The sequence below is a fragment of the Aplysia californica genome, unplaced genomic scaffold, assembly GCF_000002075.1.
Source record: "Aplysia californica isolate F4 #8 unplaced genomic scaffold, AplCal3.0 scaffold00055, whole genome shotgun sequence".
Taxonomy (NCBI): Eukaryota; Metazoa; Mollusca; class Gastropoda; order Aplysiida; family Aplysiidae; genus Aplysia; species Aplysia californica.
The window spans coordinates 482,092-501,044 of record NW_004797325.1 but is presented as its reverse complement, the minus strand read 5'-3'; the positions used below and the strand labels follow the sequence as shown (position 1 = coordinate 501,044).

The window sequence follows — 18,953 nt, the reverse complement described above, 5'->3', positions numbered from 1 at the left end:
ATTAATTTTGTCAACACTCATGAGGGAATCTCGCATGAACCCTTCCCAAACACCCCCAAAACATTTCAATTAATTCATTAGTTCCATTACTACAGGAGCACTGACAGTCCAATTCCCAAATTTGACACAAAAATTTATGTCTCTACATTTCTTAAATAAAGTTTTCTTTTCAGGAGTAAAAAGCGAGCACTTAAATTAAACAAAACACTAAGGTCAATTTTTGCTCTCTTTAAACTTTTATAGCATTTCATGGAAAGGTTAATACACCTCTAAACTTCATTTCAAATAAACTGTCTCACAAAAACCTTCACTGACTAGGGACGTAGTGACGTGACTGATGCCCGCTAGGATAGAGTCAATTGAACACGAGGGTCAAGATGACTAAACTGAATCCATTGGGATAGAGTTAATTCAACATATGGTCCACCATGACAACACAAAGCCCACCAGGATAGAGTTAATTCAACATATGGGGTCGAAATGACTAAACTGAGCCCATCACGATAGAGTTAATTCAACATATGGGGCCGAAATGACTAAACTGAGCCCACCAGGATAGAGTTAATTTAACATATTATGGTCCACCATGACCACACTAAGCCCACCAGGACCGAGTTACTTGGACATATGGGCAGAGATGACCAGCTCCAACTGCTCCTGGACAGCGTGTGGCAGTCTCTCCAGAACCTCCCTCATCTGGTCTGGGTTGAGTTCCTTCAGGGCCTCGGCGAGCAGAGAGTAGAGCTCAAGGGTAGACAACTGGTCGGCCAACAGAGACCACTTGGTCTGAGGCTGTAGGTAGCTCAGCACGGACACCAGAAGCTCACGGTCCTCCAGTTGAGTCTGAAATGAAGAAATAAATTCCACTTTATTCGTAACTCTGGAAAAAATTGGGTTACAATGGCATAAGTACATATGTATGTATATACACAGATAGCAGGTGAATGTATGTAAGTACATATACAGAAAACGTATGTAAGAACGAACATACACACTATACATATACACATTATACATATACATATATATACATATATATATATGTATATTATATAACATACTCAAACACACAAACGAACAAGTATGTACATAATACATACACATACTCAAACACAAAAATATATAAATGTATTCAAAATATATATAACATACTCAAACACACAAACGAACAAGTATGTACATAATACATACACATACTCAAACACAAAAATATATAAATGTATTCAAAGAATCAAAGTTACCAAATACACAATGTCACACCAATACAGACAATTTTACAAACTCACAATTGCTGCTCGCAACTGCGCCGAGCACTTTTTTAGAGCTTGGGTTTTTGTGACTTGCTCAAGGACACACCCTAATGACCATGTAATTTAACCCTGTTTAATAGACTTATGCTTGACATTAACTTACTGGAGACGTTTCACAAAGCATTTGCAAGCACCAATATTTCCCCTAGAGGCGGTTCACGCACCCCCTGCAAGCACGAATTTCGCGTTTTTTCCTCGGCAAAGTATGCGCGAAAACGCTGCGTGAACCATCTCTTACGGTGTAGCCGACCTTTGTTTCGTTTCGTGCGAAGTCTCACCGGAATCGGCTGGAAACATTTTGAGATATCAACACGGACGGAAAGTTAGTCACACTGAGGCCCTACTTTCGTTTCTCTGACATGTCTGTTCTCGCAACACTTTGTCAATATGATGGCAGCACATTTAGGTTAGGTTTCGTAAGAGTATATAGCACTTGCAACACAATAAGATCATATAAGTGCCAAAGATTAGGTGTTACAAAAGAGTAACAAACTCAAAAAAAGAAGGAGAGATTAGGACGAGAGTTGTTTGATAGGAAAGGAGGAGCAAACCACACCAGAGCACCCGCCAACCACCCACGTGGCAGAACAAAAAAGCTAACATTTTTCAAGTGTTTGATGACGTTGACAGTTCAGAAAATTATGATTTTGATATTTTAGACCATGGGGATCCTGATTTCAATGTAAATGAGCACCAAAGCACTAATTCTGACAGAGAGTGTTCTAGATCTAGACTAGGCTTTCAAAAGCAAAATTCCGCTTTGTCTGGAGAACTGTACAGCTAATGCATAATGATTACCATATTGATTCATGAGTTTGGACTTTTTATTCATTTTGAAACACAATAAAAGACACACACAAGGTTAACCCATTACACCCTAACTCACCCGGGAATTCCCTTACGCGCTCCACCCTGACTCGCCCGGAACCGCCCGCGCCGACCTAGCGCCTTTAGAAACGAACTCTCGCCTTGACGAGACTCTGGGGCCGAGATTTTGATTTGTACAGTTTTTGCAAAAATATTCTTCTTTCATTTCATAACGAAACAAAATTTTTCGGGCCAGTAGTTTTAGTATTAGAGCTGATCGAAGTGTGATCGCCTTACCGACACTTCGAAGGTGTCTCGACTAGTTAAAAAGTGACACAATTCAGTTCGAAAAAGGAAATAACGATGGATTTGAGCAAAAACAAGCATATGACAAATCAGATGACTCAGATTTTGATGAAAACGTAGCAAAAGTTTGGGGCAATTCAGATTGATCAGACGTAGAAAATCTAGAATTTAGATCTAGGGAATGACAGCGAGGCTGAGAGTGAGAGTGACGGGTCAGACACCCCGATTAAACTAAAGTTAGAACATTTCCAACAGTTTGCCCGTACATAAAGTTATATTTTTCTGAAACTACATTCATCTTTCTTTTTCACTTTTATTTTTTCAGGATTTTTGGAATTTGTTTAGTATTTTTAAAATGTGTTTTTTAAAGGCTAGTATTCACAGGAGGTGGGTTCTTTTCCCTTGCTTAGGATCTAACAATGGACTTCCCGTCCAGGCCCTTAGGGTGTAATGTTAATTTTTCGGGGGGGGGGTGGGGTGGGGGGGTGTGTGTGTGTTTACACAAGACATTAAGTAAAAAATTTTTAGCACATTTTCAAAAAATCATTTCTAAAAAACCATAAAAGTTATTCTTTTAGAACAAAAACAAATATTGGGCATGTTTAGACCCGTTATGTGTGTAAAAATGGTGGTTGTATGTCTTTGGAAAGGATGTTGTTTGAAATGTTGAAATACCCCCAAAAATGCCAGTCTTCTGTGCATGAAGGCCCAGTCTCCAGTGAGTTAATACGAACTTGAACTCCCTAACCACTCGGCCACTGAAGCCCTGAGAGAACAGAAGCAATGAGGGCTGCTGGAAATCTTACAATGAAAGTTGTCCAAGTGCATATTTTGAATACAAATTAGTTTATGATGATTTTCTAAATGAAAGCTTCTCTTGCCAACTTTCCATGACCGATATCTATAACAGGGCAAAATACTACCGACTGTCCAATACCCTTATTTTATCAAAAAGAAAATTGAATATCTAGGGAAAAGAATTACAGTACACAACAAACATCCAGGAAATAAAACTGAGAAACAAATTCTGTTTGAAGTGGTACAAAAGGTCAGTCCTATCGGCTTGGAGTCAAAGTCAAGTTTAGTCCTGTTAAGTTTAGAAATAACATGTAAAAATTTTGATGGCTGTAAATTATCCCAATTGCTTGAACTAAAACATTTATTGCTCTGATAACCTCAAAAGATAAGTTGTTTTGGAAGAAAAGATTTGAAGTTGTGGCTCTTTTCCAATGTGTGAGTTTTAGAATTGCAATATTGCGCACCTCTGTTTCACTAATCTTCTATACATTTATATCAGTTCAAAGGCTTATTTATAAAATATATAAGCTAAACATTCCACGTTCATACATAATGCCTCTATCATCTGGGACAAAAAGAACACACTCGAAAAAGAAAACAAAAAACAAAAAACAAATTTGCTAGCAAACAAATTATTGGAAAGTATCTGATCACTACAGAAAAGAGCTATACATGTGATGATTACCTCCATCTGCACTTCATTCCAAAGTCTTTCACAGTTATAATCTTCTTTTTTATCACTCTGCTGAGGAAGTTTAGTTGGGTTCAGGGTGAAGTTCATCTGTGTAGCAGGGCGAAGATCGTAGCTAGGGACACCAACATGGATGTTGTTTTCAATACGGATACACTTTGACCTGGGGTGGAAGCCCTCAGCCTTAGCCTGGATGTGGTAATAGCCATTGCCGAGGAGTCGGTAGTAATCTCCATCTTCAACTGTAAGAATGTATAAACATAGAGTAACTCTTATATAAATGCAGCTAAAATATTTAGTAGCTAATTAAGTAGCCTTGCAGTAAGCTAGTAAAAGACCTAATTTGCATTAATTTTGAAGAATGCACAGTGATTAGTATGAAAGCATTAACACACTATAATAAGCTACTGATTATAACTATGATCTGTCCTCATCTCCCTTCTTAAAATAAGCTAAAAATCTTTCACGCAAGATGGCATGTCTGCCACATGTTCGCACCACAGAGAGAGGAAAACCCAAATGTGAGCAGTACTTGTAGTTGATCAAGTAAGTTCACAATGAAGACCTCGACTAGACCTTTGCCACTTTTAAAACTCACTACTAATTTTACCAGCTACAAATTTAGAGAGAAGACTGTCTCCGTTATTGAATAAAAAAACAATAAATTAAAAACATGGAGGACAAACACCGTTTTACAAATAAACTGAAAACCAAGCAATGTCAACATTTAGTAACATACAACTATTCTGACATTTTCTAGACACCTACTTTCAGCTATATGCTTAACCAACAATACAAGTAAGCCACGTAAGTCATTGTTTCAGGCACTCTCAGAACTTCAAAAATGTACTTGGAATTGTACACATATCTTGAAACTGTACAAAGATTTAGTAATTCAGGGAGGACTTTTGTTTCACGTACAAACTACAAATTACAAATTATTCCTAAACCACAACCAAATACCATTTATATATATATATATATATATATATATATATATATGCATGAAATAAGATCACCTGAACCATGTTTTTCAATGCTGCTTGCAATAAATTTTTTTAAAATGTTTATTTTTTAATAACATACGAGAGACGATATCGTGGTCAATAGGAAATCCAGTGGCCAAGCTGCGAACTTTGATTTCAGCGTTAGCAATTGGTGTATCATCCACTGACTTGACAAATCCTTTAACACCAATGTGAGTCTGAAACATTAAAAATAAAACCCAATTCAATTTAGATATTGTTTTTAAAAATTCCTTTAGATGAATATGAAGATTACAATAAAGCACTAGTGTAAGAATGGTGGAGGGAAATAAGGTGTCAATAAGTAGATTAAAAGTACAATGGCCAAACTGAAAAAAGACAGAAGCAACCTCTCCTTCATCTGAAATATAATTACAGTATAAAGAAACAGAAACAATTGGGAAAGCAAAGTGGGAACCAGGTAACGTACTCTGGCCTGGGATGATGGAAAAACGGAATGACAAAACGTTTATGATAAATAGATGTGTCATAACACAGTGGAATCAGGCGCTTGTCGATTTTTTGACATGAGGAGTTATGGTATCATCTTAAAGCTTGTACATCTGTTTTGCTTTCGATAAAGTAATTCTCACCTATCTTAACACTTTGCCGTCACATCTCGTCGATCGGTGATGTTTACGCCCTAGTTTCTTTGAAATTTCCCCAAAATGCCTTTGCCTTTGATGGCAAGGGATTTAATATCATGAGTTTTGTGATGGCACACTGTTAAATTAAAGTTGAAATATATACGATTGAAGGAAGTGGGGTGTGGGGTGGGGGTTGCCTGGTTTCAGAGGTAACATTAGCAAGAAAGTGCTGCCAAAGTTGGGTGACTTCCAAAGAGAGTGCCTGGTAGCTACCAAATTACATTTTTTGTACCTTTAATCAATATTTATCAGTAAAATCCATACAGGAATGTGTTTTTAAATGGACATAAAAGGTGAGCCAAAAAACCAAAATTAGATAAAAGTTGCCAAAAGAGCGAAAAATGCTGTTTTCGTAAATTTAAGTATTTTGACGACCTCCTGTTTTAATTATGCTGCCTCACATTTGATTCTATCCTTGAGCCATTTCAAAACTCAACAAGTCATTAAGCCTGAAGTTTGCAAGCCTCTCAAAAAATTAAAAAACAACCCAAAATAACACAAGCATTTTCATACATTCATACAATCAAGTTTGGCATACCTGTAGGACATAGTTGTATATAGCTGCAGCATTGTCCAACCAATATTTCTCGAGCTCTGAAGCTGCCGGAAATTTCTTGCATCCCAGTTCAAGAGTAATCTCAAAGCAATTAGTGTTCAGGTAGTTATAATCTTGCATACCTGAAAAAGAGGATTCAAATAAAATTAGCAATAGCAGACACAAAAACTACTTTAACTCACTGACTACTGCCAGTCACTAGTGCTGAATACTGCCGTTTTTAGGAGTATTTCAAAACACCACCACAACTCTCAGAATTACCCTATTGTAATTAGTTTATGACACAATAAAGTTACATTCAAGCTTAATCTAATACAAAAATATAACATTGTCTAAGTCTAATACTTTAATTTTAAAGATTTTTGTTTAAATGGCATGAATTTGATTTTAAGAAAAATTTCCAGAGACGTGACAGACAGAATAAAATTCACAACAACAACAAAAATAAAAGTTCGAAGTGCTCTGTTTTGATCTGTATGCATGTGCGAGTTTTTAGTGAAAATATAAAAGCTGGGCTGCGCATTAATTCAGACTCATAATACACTGAATTACATGAGAAAAATGTAGGACACGAAGTTGTGATTTTGTTGCGCTTACAACAGCACCAGTACTAGTGCTAGATCTAGCCCTTAAACTACAACTCGGGCGATGTTCGGGTACATATCCATCAGACACATCATGTTCTGAGTCACTAGAACTAGTAAAACAAAAAGATGTATCGAAAACAGTGAAATTATGTGATTCTTGTTCATGCAGCTTCTTCAACCGTTACTTCGACGTGACTGTCAAATTACTATCAACTGTATAGAAAAAAACATAGCACCAGTTCGGGTTAGTTCAACCCCAGTTGGGGTGACTGTCCTTCACCTTCAATTACTTAAAAATTACCATGCAACTTCTGCCAAACTCGGCACGAAACGAAAGAAGTGGTAAAACTAGCACTGGAGTCCGTTCCCGTACATGTGATGGGAGGACAAGTTTCGGAACAAAACCGCAAAGTCCATCCCGTTGGGGGTATGGACCGCCTGCCTGTCCCGTACCAGTGACGGGAACCATAGTCAGAGAGTCAAAAGAAAATACAGATGAAATTGTTAAGGACAGTCACCAACAGTGAAGGAGAAATGTGATTGTCTTAGACAGGTGGACTTCTTAGATGGTGTCATTGTTATAAAGAAAAAATGTGAGGGATGAAGTGGGATGTGGTCATTTGTACAGGTGACTCTTAGGTGGCTGTTAGAGCAGTTTCAACTGTATGTAGCTAAAGCAACCAACATACGACCTGGTTTATCAGTCTTGTGACAAAATCGTTCTAAACTGAGCTGTTCATTCAGCTTCAGCTTTCAGTCAAGCCATTGATACAAAAAAAAGTGTAATTTTCATGTCAGGAGTCAGGAGAACTTGATCCTGACCACTCTCAGATATCAGTAAGACAAGAAAACTCAATTCATTACTTAAGGCCATCTCCACTTCCACACTCAGAATCTTTCAAATAATGAATTTGAGCAAGCAACAGAATTATGGAACTGGTTTCCTTTTTTCGTTGACCACAAATTTAAATAGAGCTTAATAAAATGTGTTAAAAAAAATCAAAAGCAAACACTCACTTTTACTTTCATTGCAACAAATAACCAAACTCACCTCTGGCCACAGAGTACCACAGCCCACCGTTAGTGATTGGTTTGTTGTCCCCATCTTTGTCACAAGGTGGACGTTCCGGGTCAGCCATAGTAGCATGAAAGTATGCATAAGACTTTGCCAGATACCTGGGACAACAGATGCCAAAATCTTAGAAACAAACCTCAAGAACACTTGACAAATATTCGGAGAGACAATACAGTCTACGCCGGCTTTAAGCACGCCGGCATAAAGCACGTTTTGGACTCAAGCACGCTAAACGGCTCTTACTGAATTTTTGCAATATAAATTACACGCCTTTAAGCACGGTAACTTCGGCTTCAGGCACGCTTCATTTACAAGACAGTCAATACTTTTATGATGACCCATCGAAGTTTGAACAGTCTACACCTCAGCAGTGAGTGTGTTAAGAGAAACAAAAACAGCGCAAGTGATGGACACACACACATGCGCAGAAAGGAAGGCAGAGAGATGCACACAGCCGCACGTGGAGATAGGATCTAGCCTAGGGCAAAGCTACACACAGACAAGAAAAAATACAAAGAGGGTCGGGGAGACGAGAATAGGAGGAAGGCTGCGATTTCACCTTATTGCCCCCTTGCTCTCCGATAATCCTGATTTGGTATCACGCACGAGGTGGGATCAAAGACCGTGTTTGGGGGAGTGAAGGCAGTGGTATGAATGTGGCACAGCGGCTGTATCGTGACTGGCCGTCTAAATTAAGTTTTCATTTCCCATTCGACCACAAAACAAAACAAACAAACAAACATATGAAAACTACCATGGCGGATAAAAATAACAGTGCACTCTTTATAGAATAGGCTTACTTCCTAAGGGAAATAGCACAGGAATTTTTCTACATGAAAATCTCTGGATTATATACTTCGCACTCAAGCACGCTTCGGCATTAAGCGCGCTTCAGCTTTCTCTCGATGACCGTGCTTAAAGCCGGCGTGAACTGTATTGTCCACAAAAACATTTTGATATGGAGGGGTGTAAAACTTGGTCTGGACCTTTTTTTAATGTCATTCCTTTTCTCCTACAACATTTGTAGTCTATTCTCAGACTCTTTGAATTTTCATTATACTTTTTTTTCCTTGAGTTAAATTTAGAGGTACTAGGTCTCTATGAAAGAAACTTGGCAACCAATCAAAAAAGAGGGCAAACTAATCATATGTGGACGTTGAAGTTATTATATTATTAAAAACATGATGATCTTTGCATATGAATTCCATTAATTTTATTGAAAAAGATATTTCCAAGACACTCACACAAATGTGTGATCATCAGGGCATGCTGTGTACTCCTGCATTTTGCCAGATCTTGTCTCATCATAGGGATAGTTGGCCACTAGATCTCCACCGTGCAAGTTGGAAGATAGCACAAATCCAATCTCTGCAAACCATCTCATTACTGCTCGTGTTTCAGGTTGAAGCTGTAAGTACATACGATAAAAAATTAAAAATTTTCCTGCAATATTCAATTAATTCAATTGGACAAAAAAGTACAGAAAACATATAAATTAACTCATTGACCATGTGCCGGGTCCCGGGGAGGTCAACAAACTCTGAAGACGCGCCGAGTCCCGGGACCCGACAACTTGTACCATTTTTTTTGTACCTAAAAACTAATAGAATCTCAAGGGGAATGACTCCCAGTGTTAGTTAAACCATTTAACTTTATTGTGGTTGTATCCCTTTGATCATTGGTCACCCGAATTATCTACTATTAGCAATCTGCCGAAACACACAGACTTGACCTACTTTTTACGTAAACAAGAAACAGAGAGCTGCTGGAAGCTCCTTTCACTACAAACGAAGCGCTAGGGATTATTGATTCAGAAGACTACAATGCTCCTGGCAATGTCACTATTCTTAGAGATAATATCACTTTGTATTACTTGTTTGAAACCATTCTAATTGACTACAATCAATTCTGAGATCCATATGCTTAGCTCATAAAAAAAAGTTTTTTCCACGTTTACATATAATTTTTTTTTTTACATAAAACATAATTTTTTCTAAGTTTTTGTAAAAATAAATACATTTTATGTTAGTATACATGATGATCTTACTTTGTGCCAAATTTTATACCAGTAGGCCTACCTGTCCTCAGAGAAATTCGCGCGCGCAACCCGCAAGTTGCGCACGCAACTTTTGGTCTCAGCGCAAATTGCGCAACTTTTTGCCATTTTCGTGAATTCGCGAATTTTAGGCAATTTTCTGCAAAAGTTGGACAAATAATTTAATTTCGGTAAAAATAACCGAAATTTTCTTTCCCAACTAAAAATAAAGACGAGAAGGGGGACAAATCCTGGACAATTCGTACCTGAAATTAGATCTACCACTTCCTTTGTACTTTGCACTACGTGGAAGAGATCGGGTCGGGATGATCGCCCGACTCGTTGCCTGTAAACAACACCGCGTTTGTTTTTGAAGCAAAGAGTCGGGCGCGATCAATTTGTGCCACGACAGCCACTTTGCGTCATTTAAGCTATACACGTCTTGCAACTTTTCTTGCAACTTTTGTTGATTTTTCTAGCAACTTTTTGCAACTTTTGCTATTTTCAAATGCAACTTTCTCTGAGGACAGAGTACAGTTGATAGGTTTATCACACTGATTTTTTAAAAATAGGTAAGAAATGTGCGTCTCCGGGGACATTTTTGGAGAAAAACTTGCGTCATCAATGAGTTAAGCAAGTTTGTTCAATGCAGTTTTAACAAATGAACAGGATGAGACAACTCAAGGAGATAAAACTCACACCAACCAGAAGCTCATAAGTCTACAGGAACCGCACACGGTTGTTCAACTCGTCCGGAAACCGCTCCTTTATTTGCTCCGTGCCAGCGGTCAGTGCCACCCATGTGTTGGTCATCAACGGTCAGCCGTGCTCACTACCGTGACGCCAGCGGCAGGCCCCCGCCTGCCCACGTAATGCATTTCCTCCAAATTATGGTGTCATTCCCACCCCGATATCTCCAGATCTAAAGATGTGATATCGTCATATGGCCCACCATTTTAAAGCTCAGCTTTCCCCCAACAAGACGATATAACTTTGGTCGATCTCAGTTCACAACCTTGATTTTATCGAACTACGTTCTCCAAGACGTGTTTCTATCTAATCAGATTCCTTTTTCAGTGTTATTTGAATTTAAACGCCAATAACTTTGTTAAATCACTCTCAGTTTCAATTTTTTTTCAAAATCTAGCAGGGATAGGTATACTGTACAAATTGTGCAAGTTTTAACTTAGTGTCGTTTTTCTGTGATTTTTAATTAGTTTTTAAAAAATTACATAGATGTTCCCCAAGACGTGTTTCTATCGAGTCGGATTCATTTTTCAGTGCTATTTGAATTTAAACTCCAATAACTTGGTAAATTCACCATCAGTTTCCAATCTTTTTTACAAATCTAGTAGGGAGAAGTATACTGTACAAATGGTGTAAGTTTCAACTTTGTCTCGTTTTTCTGCGATTTTTTTCTTTTTAAAAATGATATAGACGTCTTTTGCTCAGTGTTCACAAGATTTTTGTATGTGTGTTTTGTTTCAAATCTAGATCTAGCACCTCTTAAAATGTAATAATAATCATATAGTGTGTTTACCAATATTGTGACAGTAGACTTAAATGCAGTTATAAGTGCTGACATCCTGACTGGTGATACCCGCAATCCAAGAGTGATACGTTTTAATCAAGAGTCGTCACTAAGCCGACAATGGGAACTGGGGACATATTGCGAAAAGCTGTGAATCTCCACTTAAGACTTAATATCTTTGCTTTAGGCAACGACACACAGATGCAGCCAAGTGAGTTTGAAACTTTACTAAATTTCTGACACAATATCTTAGAATTGTCAAAATCGACCGCAGCTATCATGTTCAAATTTAATTAAATAAATCATGACCCTCTATCAATGTTTAAACATGTATCCACTTTTGTTTCTTCGTCATCTCATCTTCCTTTGTCTTAATTAGTTGCATGATTGCTCTAAGAAATATGTCAGATGATATGGTTTTATGCACAGTTGGAGTTGTAATTTGGGCTTAGTCGCAGGTTAAACAAAGCTGAAAACTGCTGCAATAACATTTTCATCGCGAATCTGTCAGTCAGGTAAAATTCCACGCGCTGACCTCTTGACTCGGTGGTAATGGCTGGTTCGAGTTACGTTGAGCATTGGGGCGCTGCGGGGTGCCGGTAGAACTAAAGCACTGCTTGTGAACAGCCGTGCGCAGAGCAGAGCACACTTTAGTCAACGCAACTTTGTAAAATTCTCAACATCAGCATAATATACAATGACAAGAACTGAGCAGACACCATAGTACAGAAATATGGACAGTACCATCTGGTCCCTTTCCAGTGAAAGTCGCTCAATCAAACTGCTCTTTCAGAGAAAACATTGATTATATCAAACATCATAGACAAGTAGTTTCTCCATAAAGACAACAATTTTTTTTAAATAACTGAAATTTACTCCAGAAAACAAGCAGTACAAACACCTGAAATACTCACTGATTTGTCATTAGCAATTGTGTTCTCAACTTTCACAAGATGATTGTTCCTGCCTTTGTGCTTCTTTTCATTTTCATAGATCTGTGCATTCAGGTCAGGAAAGTTACGATTCAGGTCTACATCATTAGCATTGGCTCTTCCAGTCAACCAACCAGCCTCACCCTTTTCCTGAAAAAAAAAGAAGATTTTATTGACCTCACTGGCATTTTAGTACATCATTCCCTAACCAAAAAATAGTTTTCTTTCTCCTGCAATTTTACAAGAGATTGCATTCTTACATTAACACGTCACAACCAAATGAGAATTATAAATCAGAGAAGCATTGCACACAGAACGTTTTGATCAGTTTATCACATCACATTTCATATTTTGTGAAAAAGGGACAAATAATCTGACCAAGATTACAGAAGAGTTGCAGCTGTGAAATGAAATCTCTCACAAATTTTGTGACTCATTTGCTCTTTGTCAATCAAACCTATATAAACAGTCACATACTATGTGTACACGAACATCAATTTCCGTTTCAAAATTTAAAAAATACTTTATATATATATGCCTGTCAGTCTTTCTCGGATTAGAACGACAGTAGGGGCCTACACAATTTCATTAACCAGAGTCTCAAGTGAAGAAATACGCAAAGTATACAAACTTGCAATTCCTTGTAAGCTTTCTGCCATCCGTCAGGGTTCATTGAGGGCAGAACATGTACCCTTGTTTGTGAGACAATAAAGTTGGCCAGCTTGTCTCCTCTTTTGTATTCCTCGCACAAAGCCACCAGAAAGTAGAGCACCATCTCCTTGCCCACCACTTCATTGCCATGCATGTTGGCAACATACTTAAATTCTGGTTTACCTGTTTCAAAATAGAAAATTTCATTCATGAAAATACTAACCTAGCTTTCTAGATAATGAATAGCATTATAATAATACAAATAAACAGGATATTTGTACATCACATATCCCTGCTCATCAGCAAGTTTTATTCACTTCACAATCTATATTATTAGTCCAGAAGACACTAGAACTCTCAGAAACATTCTCGGGTTCCTGAGAAGCATACAGTGCAAGCAGCTCATTAAGCGTATCTATATATAGATTAATAAGATATGGAAACAAAAACAAGTACCATAACGTTTTAATATTTTTCAATCTAGCCAAAATTTTTAGAGAATTTAAGCATAAAGTGGGGGCCTCAGTGGCCTTGTGGTTAGTTGAGTTCAGGCTCATAGTTTGTCAAATATGTCTGTGATGCTCCACACGATAATGGCAGTTAAAAAATATAATATGGTGCTTCACAGTGCTTACCAGCACTGGCCTGTTTATGAGATTGTCTGTATTGATTTGAAGTGTATTTTGTGATATTGATGGGTTATGGTGTATATGTGTTGCCAATTCACAATGTAAAACAAATTTTCCCATGGGTATCAATGAAAGTAGTATTCTATAGATTTATGTTTATCCATAACTTAAAGGGGATATTATACAATCTCCATTCCTCTCTGACAAAGAGACAGCTTCACAATTTTTAATATCCGCTTCCTTCAACTGTTAACAGCATATTTCGAAGAGCACAAAATCAAAATTAAAAACATCACAGAAATGCTCATTTTGATATCCACTGATGCATCATACAAACAAAATTTCCCTCTGACAAACTAGACCAACACTTTTGTCAAAATGATTCAACATTGAAAACAAAAATAAATAAAAAATCTGAACACAAATTTCCTTTAACACCAAATTTTCAGGGGGATAAAAAGTATTCATGGATTTTATCATGTCTTCTATCCTCTCCTTTAGAGAGACCCCTCTACTTCTTTATGTAAGTCTTTTAACTCTTAATCTCCGACGGGGGTAAATCCACTATGCCAGAGCCCCCTCTTGGTAAGAAATCTAGAAGTGACATTATATACGTCACTTAACTCATTCGCTACGCCCGAGCTGTGGGCAGCCGCGTGCAAAAGTGACTTCGCTATGGCAAGCCCCCCCCCCCCTTAGATTCTATTCCACTCCATATATCCATGTAAAAATAATGGTTTTCATTTATGGTTATTTTGATATATCATTTGACTAGGTGCAAACATATTTTTTGAGTTTCACCAAAGATTATTAATTTTTTAATTTCAATTTTATCTGCATCTAAGCAAAATTGTGTTGAATCATAATCACCTCTTATAGGAACCAAAGTTGAAAATTATACAAATAAACATTACAGATGTATTCTTTAAATCATACTGAACATTTTGGTAACAGTGCTTCCACCAGCTAAAGCTGAAAAAGTAAGGAAAATTCTGCAGGGGGTCTGGGGGCCGCAAAGGCCTGCGGCCCCCAGCAGTGTCCAGGGACAGTGTCCCGATGGTTCAGCTGGCGAAGCCCCCAAAGAAATAGAAATTTAGAGCTTTTAGAGGGCTGAAAATGGCATTTGGGAGCCTGTTTGAAGAGATTGCCTACAACCCATAACATTTCTTTTTTCACAAACATTCTGTCTTGTTTGATTTCTTCACCTACATATCTTTCCATTGCTGGCAATGTTTAAAAGCAGGTTCAAATTTCATTGCTACTATGATTCAATTAATTTGTCATCGAACCATTGATAGAAGGCAAACCTGGGAATAATGAATATATATACAGTCGAACCTGTGTAAGACGGCCACCCATTGTCAAGGAGAAATGTGGTCGTATAAGACAGGTGGCCGTCTTAGGCAGGACTGATCAAGATGAAGAAAACAAGCCCTTCCTTTCTGAGGTCCTAACCGAAGAGAGCAGCATTGTTGTTGTTGTTATTGTTGTTGTTTTCGCTGTGGTTTTTTTCTGTTTTTTTCCCTTTTATTGCTACTTTTGTACAAGGGTGACAATAAAACGAAATGTGTCAGACAGGGAGGACCACAAAAGTGCTATGATAAAACAAACACATGGGTCGCCACCACTCGGAGAACGAGCGACGCTTCTGTCTCAAGTTCATGTTGACGTCCATTGTTACTTTGTCACAGACTGGGTAAACAGTGACCACTCATCTCACTTATGATTTGTGTGAGTTCTGGGCAGGGCTTATAGGTTATGACTCATGAGGGATCACACGCTTACCTCAATGGCAGCTGAAAATTTGTTACCTATTGGTCAACAGTGGGAGGGGCCTACGCAACATGATCGGTTGGAGGGACTACCTAACAACAACGACAGGTGATTGAATTATGACGGCTCGCTCTCAATGCTAGGGGCCAATGCACAATTTATGACAAAACGTAATGGAGTCACTATGGTGGCCGTCTAAGACAGGTGTTATTGCTCAGTGTGGTGGGGGCTGTGTGTTAAAATATGGTGGCCGCGGCCGCGTTGGACAGGTGCCCGTTTTATACAGTTAAATTATATAGAAAAAACGCAAGGGAGAAAGTGGAAAGTGGCCGTTTGTACAGGTGGCCGTCAGGGCAGGTTCGGCTGTATATGTACCTTTACAATACAGTTGCCCAGCGTATACCCTAATTTTTCCACAATTTTCATGTCTGAATGTCGTCTGTCACAACTTCGAAACACCACTTCGAATTATTCTTGATTTTAGTAGTCTTAGCATATTTCTTTCATCGTGGCCCTTATATCCCGTTCCCGTGCCGTAGAATCTTCACATTGATAATTTCTCTAGATCTAGACAAAATTTGCAAAAAAAGTTTCTTTCTGACGGTAATTTTCTGTCAAAGATCACAACTCAAATAACTTGATCAACGCGCAGATTTTCCAGCCGCAGCAACAATCCGAAGATAGGCAGAAGGAATGAGTGAAATTGGCACAAAAAGTTTGCCAGATTTTGATCCATCTGCAGGTAAAAAATGTACTGCCGGCCAACACGCAATGAATGCATGGGGCATAGCGGATAATGGCTGACAGCAGGAAATGTGCAATCTGGCAGGTTTCTTTAACTTGTTGCCAAGAGAATTACTGTAAATATCTGTAATTTATACAAGATGATACGAAGGCGAGTACGGATCTTTTGCTACGGAGTTTTGGCAGTCCTATGCTATGACAGTTTTTTATGGAGGGAGTTGATAATGATGGAGGAACAAGTACGGAACTGGCAGAAAGTACAGAAAGTAAAAATACGGAAGAGATGAAGCACTGTATATAATATGTTGATATTTATTTGAATTTGTGGTCCCAAAAACCTGCGTACTGCACACTAGTCACAATCTCAATTCGCCGCCCCGAAGAAAATTCGTTCACAAGCCGAAAATAATACGTAACGAATGAGTTAACTGGTCATTAAAATTATATCAAGTGAGCCTATTTTGATAGTTCTTCATCTAATAAATCAACTCCGCGTGAAATAGACCCGCTTTTCCGAAAAGCCAAAGTAATTTGACTTCAAAGTCGTCGTTAACTCTTTCACTACCGGGGGGGTTTTCCTCATCGTGACCGGGCCTTATCTGTGACCCACTTTCTGATTCTGCCAACCGTCTGACAAATTAAAGATTTTCAAGTTCATTTTTTTTACATTAGCCACATGTATTATATACGGAAATAAAGGGGAAATAATGACCTATCTCTTCTTCAGCCTAACATTTCAGATTTGATTATTACAAAAGTAGGTGTGGTTTTGAAGCCGTAAGTGGACAGCCGCGAAACACGGCTCGCTGACCAGGGCTGGGGGTAACTAGAGCCGTGAAACACAGCTCATGGTAGTGAAAGAGTTAAGGAACGTGCCTGAGCCGCTGCTAAGACCAATTATATTATGACTTAGATTGTTACAATTTTTTTAATGGTCCTTATTGAATATTATGTATCTCCAGTAAAGTAGAGTAGGATAAAACTTTTTATTTTAACTGTATAATGTTCAGGTCAGTCTAGTCAAAGTCAACTAAGACGTTCTGTTTTCCACATGTAGCTCTAGTATCACTTAAAATTAAGTTTGAGCTTAATGAAAGAGTCAGATGTGGATTTTAATTTTAAATTAAAATGGTTATTTTCATAGTATGTATTATTACCAGTGTGGATCAATGGCATAAAATATAGACTGTTAGTGTAGCCTACATCATGTATGACAAACATCAAAATACAATGCCTTTAACTCACTTCAGACGGCTCACACAACAGTTGCATGACCCCTGCCGCGACGCTCGTGACGGGTCTCACAAGCCCTGCGTGACCAACTTTGGAATTTTTTTTTCGCTCTACAAATCACGCACAGATCGCGAGACCCGCCTCGTACCCTTGTTTGGCCAAGCCTGAGCTACTTAGACTTTGTTTCGTATCTCTGGGGCCGGTAGTTTTTAAGTTATTGAAGGTGAAGGACAGTGACCCCAACTGGGATTGAACAGACCGGAACTCGCGCTTTGTTTTTTTCTATACAGCTGTTAGTAATCCGACAGTCGCGTCGTAGTAATGGTCGAAGAAGTCGCATGAACAAGAATCACATAATTTCGCCGTTTTCTATATTTCTGTACGTTTTACTAGTTCTCGTATCTCAGAATATGATGTGTCAAATAGTTAGGATCCTGGATATGTACCCGAACACGGCCCGAGTCGTAGTTCTAGGGCTAGATCTAGCACGGTGTTGTTTTTCGCGCAACGAAATCACAACGTCGTGCCGTACATCTGTCTCATGTAATTCAGTGTATGGGTCTGAATCAATGCACAGACCAGCTTTTATATTTTTATCAAACACTCACACATGGATACAAATCAAACCAGAACACTTTGAACTTTTATTTTTGTTGTTGTAGTGAATTTCATTCTACTTGTCACTTCTCTGGAAATTTTTCGGAAAATCAAATTCATGCCAATTTTTAAAAAATCATACAAATTAAAGTATTAGACTTAGACAACTTTAGTTTTTTGTATTAGATTAAGCTTGAATGTTACTTTACTGTGTCAAAAAATAATTACAATAGCGTAATTCTGAGAGTTGTCGTGATTTATTGAAATACCCCCAAAAACGCCAGTCTTCAACGTTTGTGACTGGTGAAAGGGCCCAGATGCAAGTGAGTTAAAGGTCTTTAAAAAATAAAAAATCAAGATCCAAAAACACCACTGAACAGTAATTTGATGACAAAAGGTCTTATGGTAGAGCAGCTGATGAAATGATTAATGAAATATGTTTTCAATGGTTATACCTGGAACATGCACGCCTGGGTTTTCTGTGATTTCCAGCACTGTGAGATTGCGTTTTTCTACAGAAGGTTCACTCAGGTTGTAGATTCTTGTAACTTCTGGACACGCTTTATTCACTTCGTACATCAAACTGACCATTTCTTCATACGTATGGTGAAAAAATATTGTGCTTTCTGTTTTTTTGCTGCCATTCTCTTCTGTGTCTTGTGATGCTTCAATAGATTGATAGGAAACGATCGCAACTGCTGCTGCGAACACCAGGACACACTGTGACAACATTTTCGAAGTATCCATCCCTCAGTAAGTCCTACCAATGTGTTAAAAGGTTAGATCTAGTTGACACTTAAATTAACTAAATTTCACCGTGGAACGGTGTGCCTGTTCTTACTAGCTACAACCACAGTTCCTATGTGTGTGGGAGTAGAATTTGTTAAAATTATGTTAAAAGGCTCTAATTTATCCTGGATCCCCTGGTTGTGACGGAAGCCAAAGTGTATTGACGTAATAGGGGTATATTATTGAGCAATACTAAAACACCATACAAACTAAAAGTAAAAAGCCATAGTTTGCATA

At 38.2% G+C, this 18,953-nt stretch overlaps 1 protein-coding gene across 1 annotated transcript; it reads right to left on the bottom strand.

Moving 5' to 3' along the window:
* Positions 1–340: 340 nt before the first annotated feature.
* Positions 341–18,776, bottom strand: CPE2 (carboxypeptidase E-3). Its single transcript, NM_001204485.1, is given in 9 exon segments — positions 341–843; positions 3,907–4,154; positions 4,999–5,116; positions 6,123–6,262; positions 7,779–7,903; positions 9,047–9,210; positions 12,283–12,450; positions 12,932–13,134; positions 18,383–18,776. Coding segments are annotated over 9 exon segments (1,686 nt in total). The 5' UTR covers positions 18,675–18,776; the 3' UTR covers positions 341–615.
* Positions 18,777–18,953: the final 177 nt, after the last annotated feature.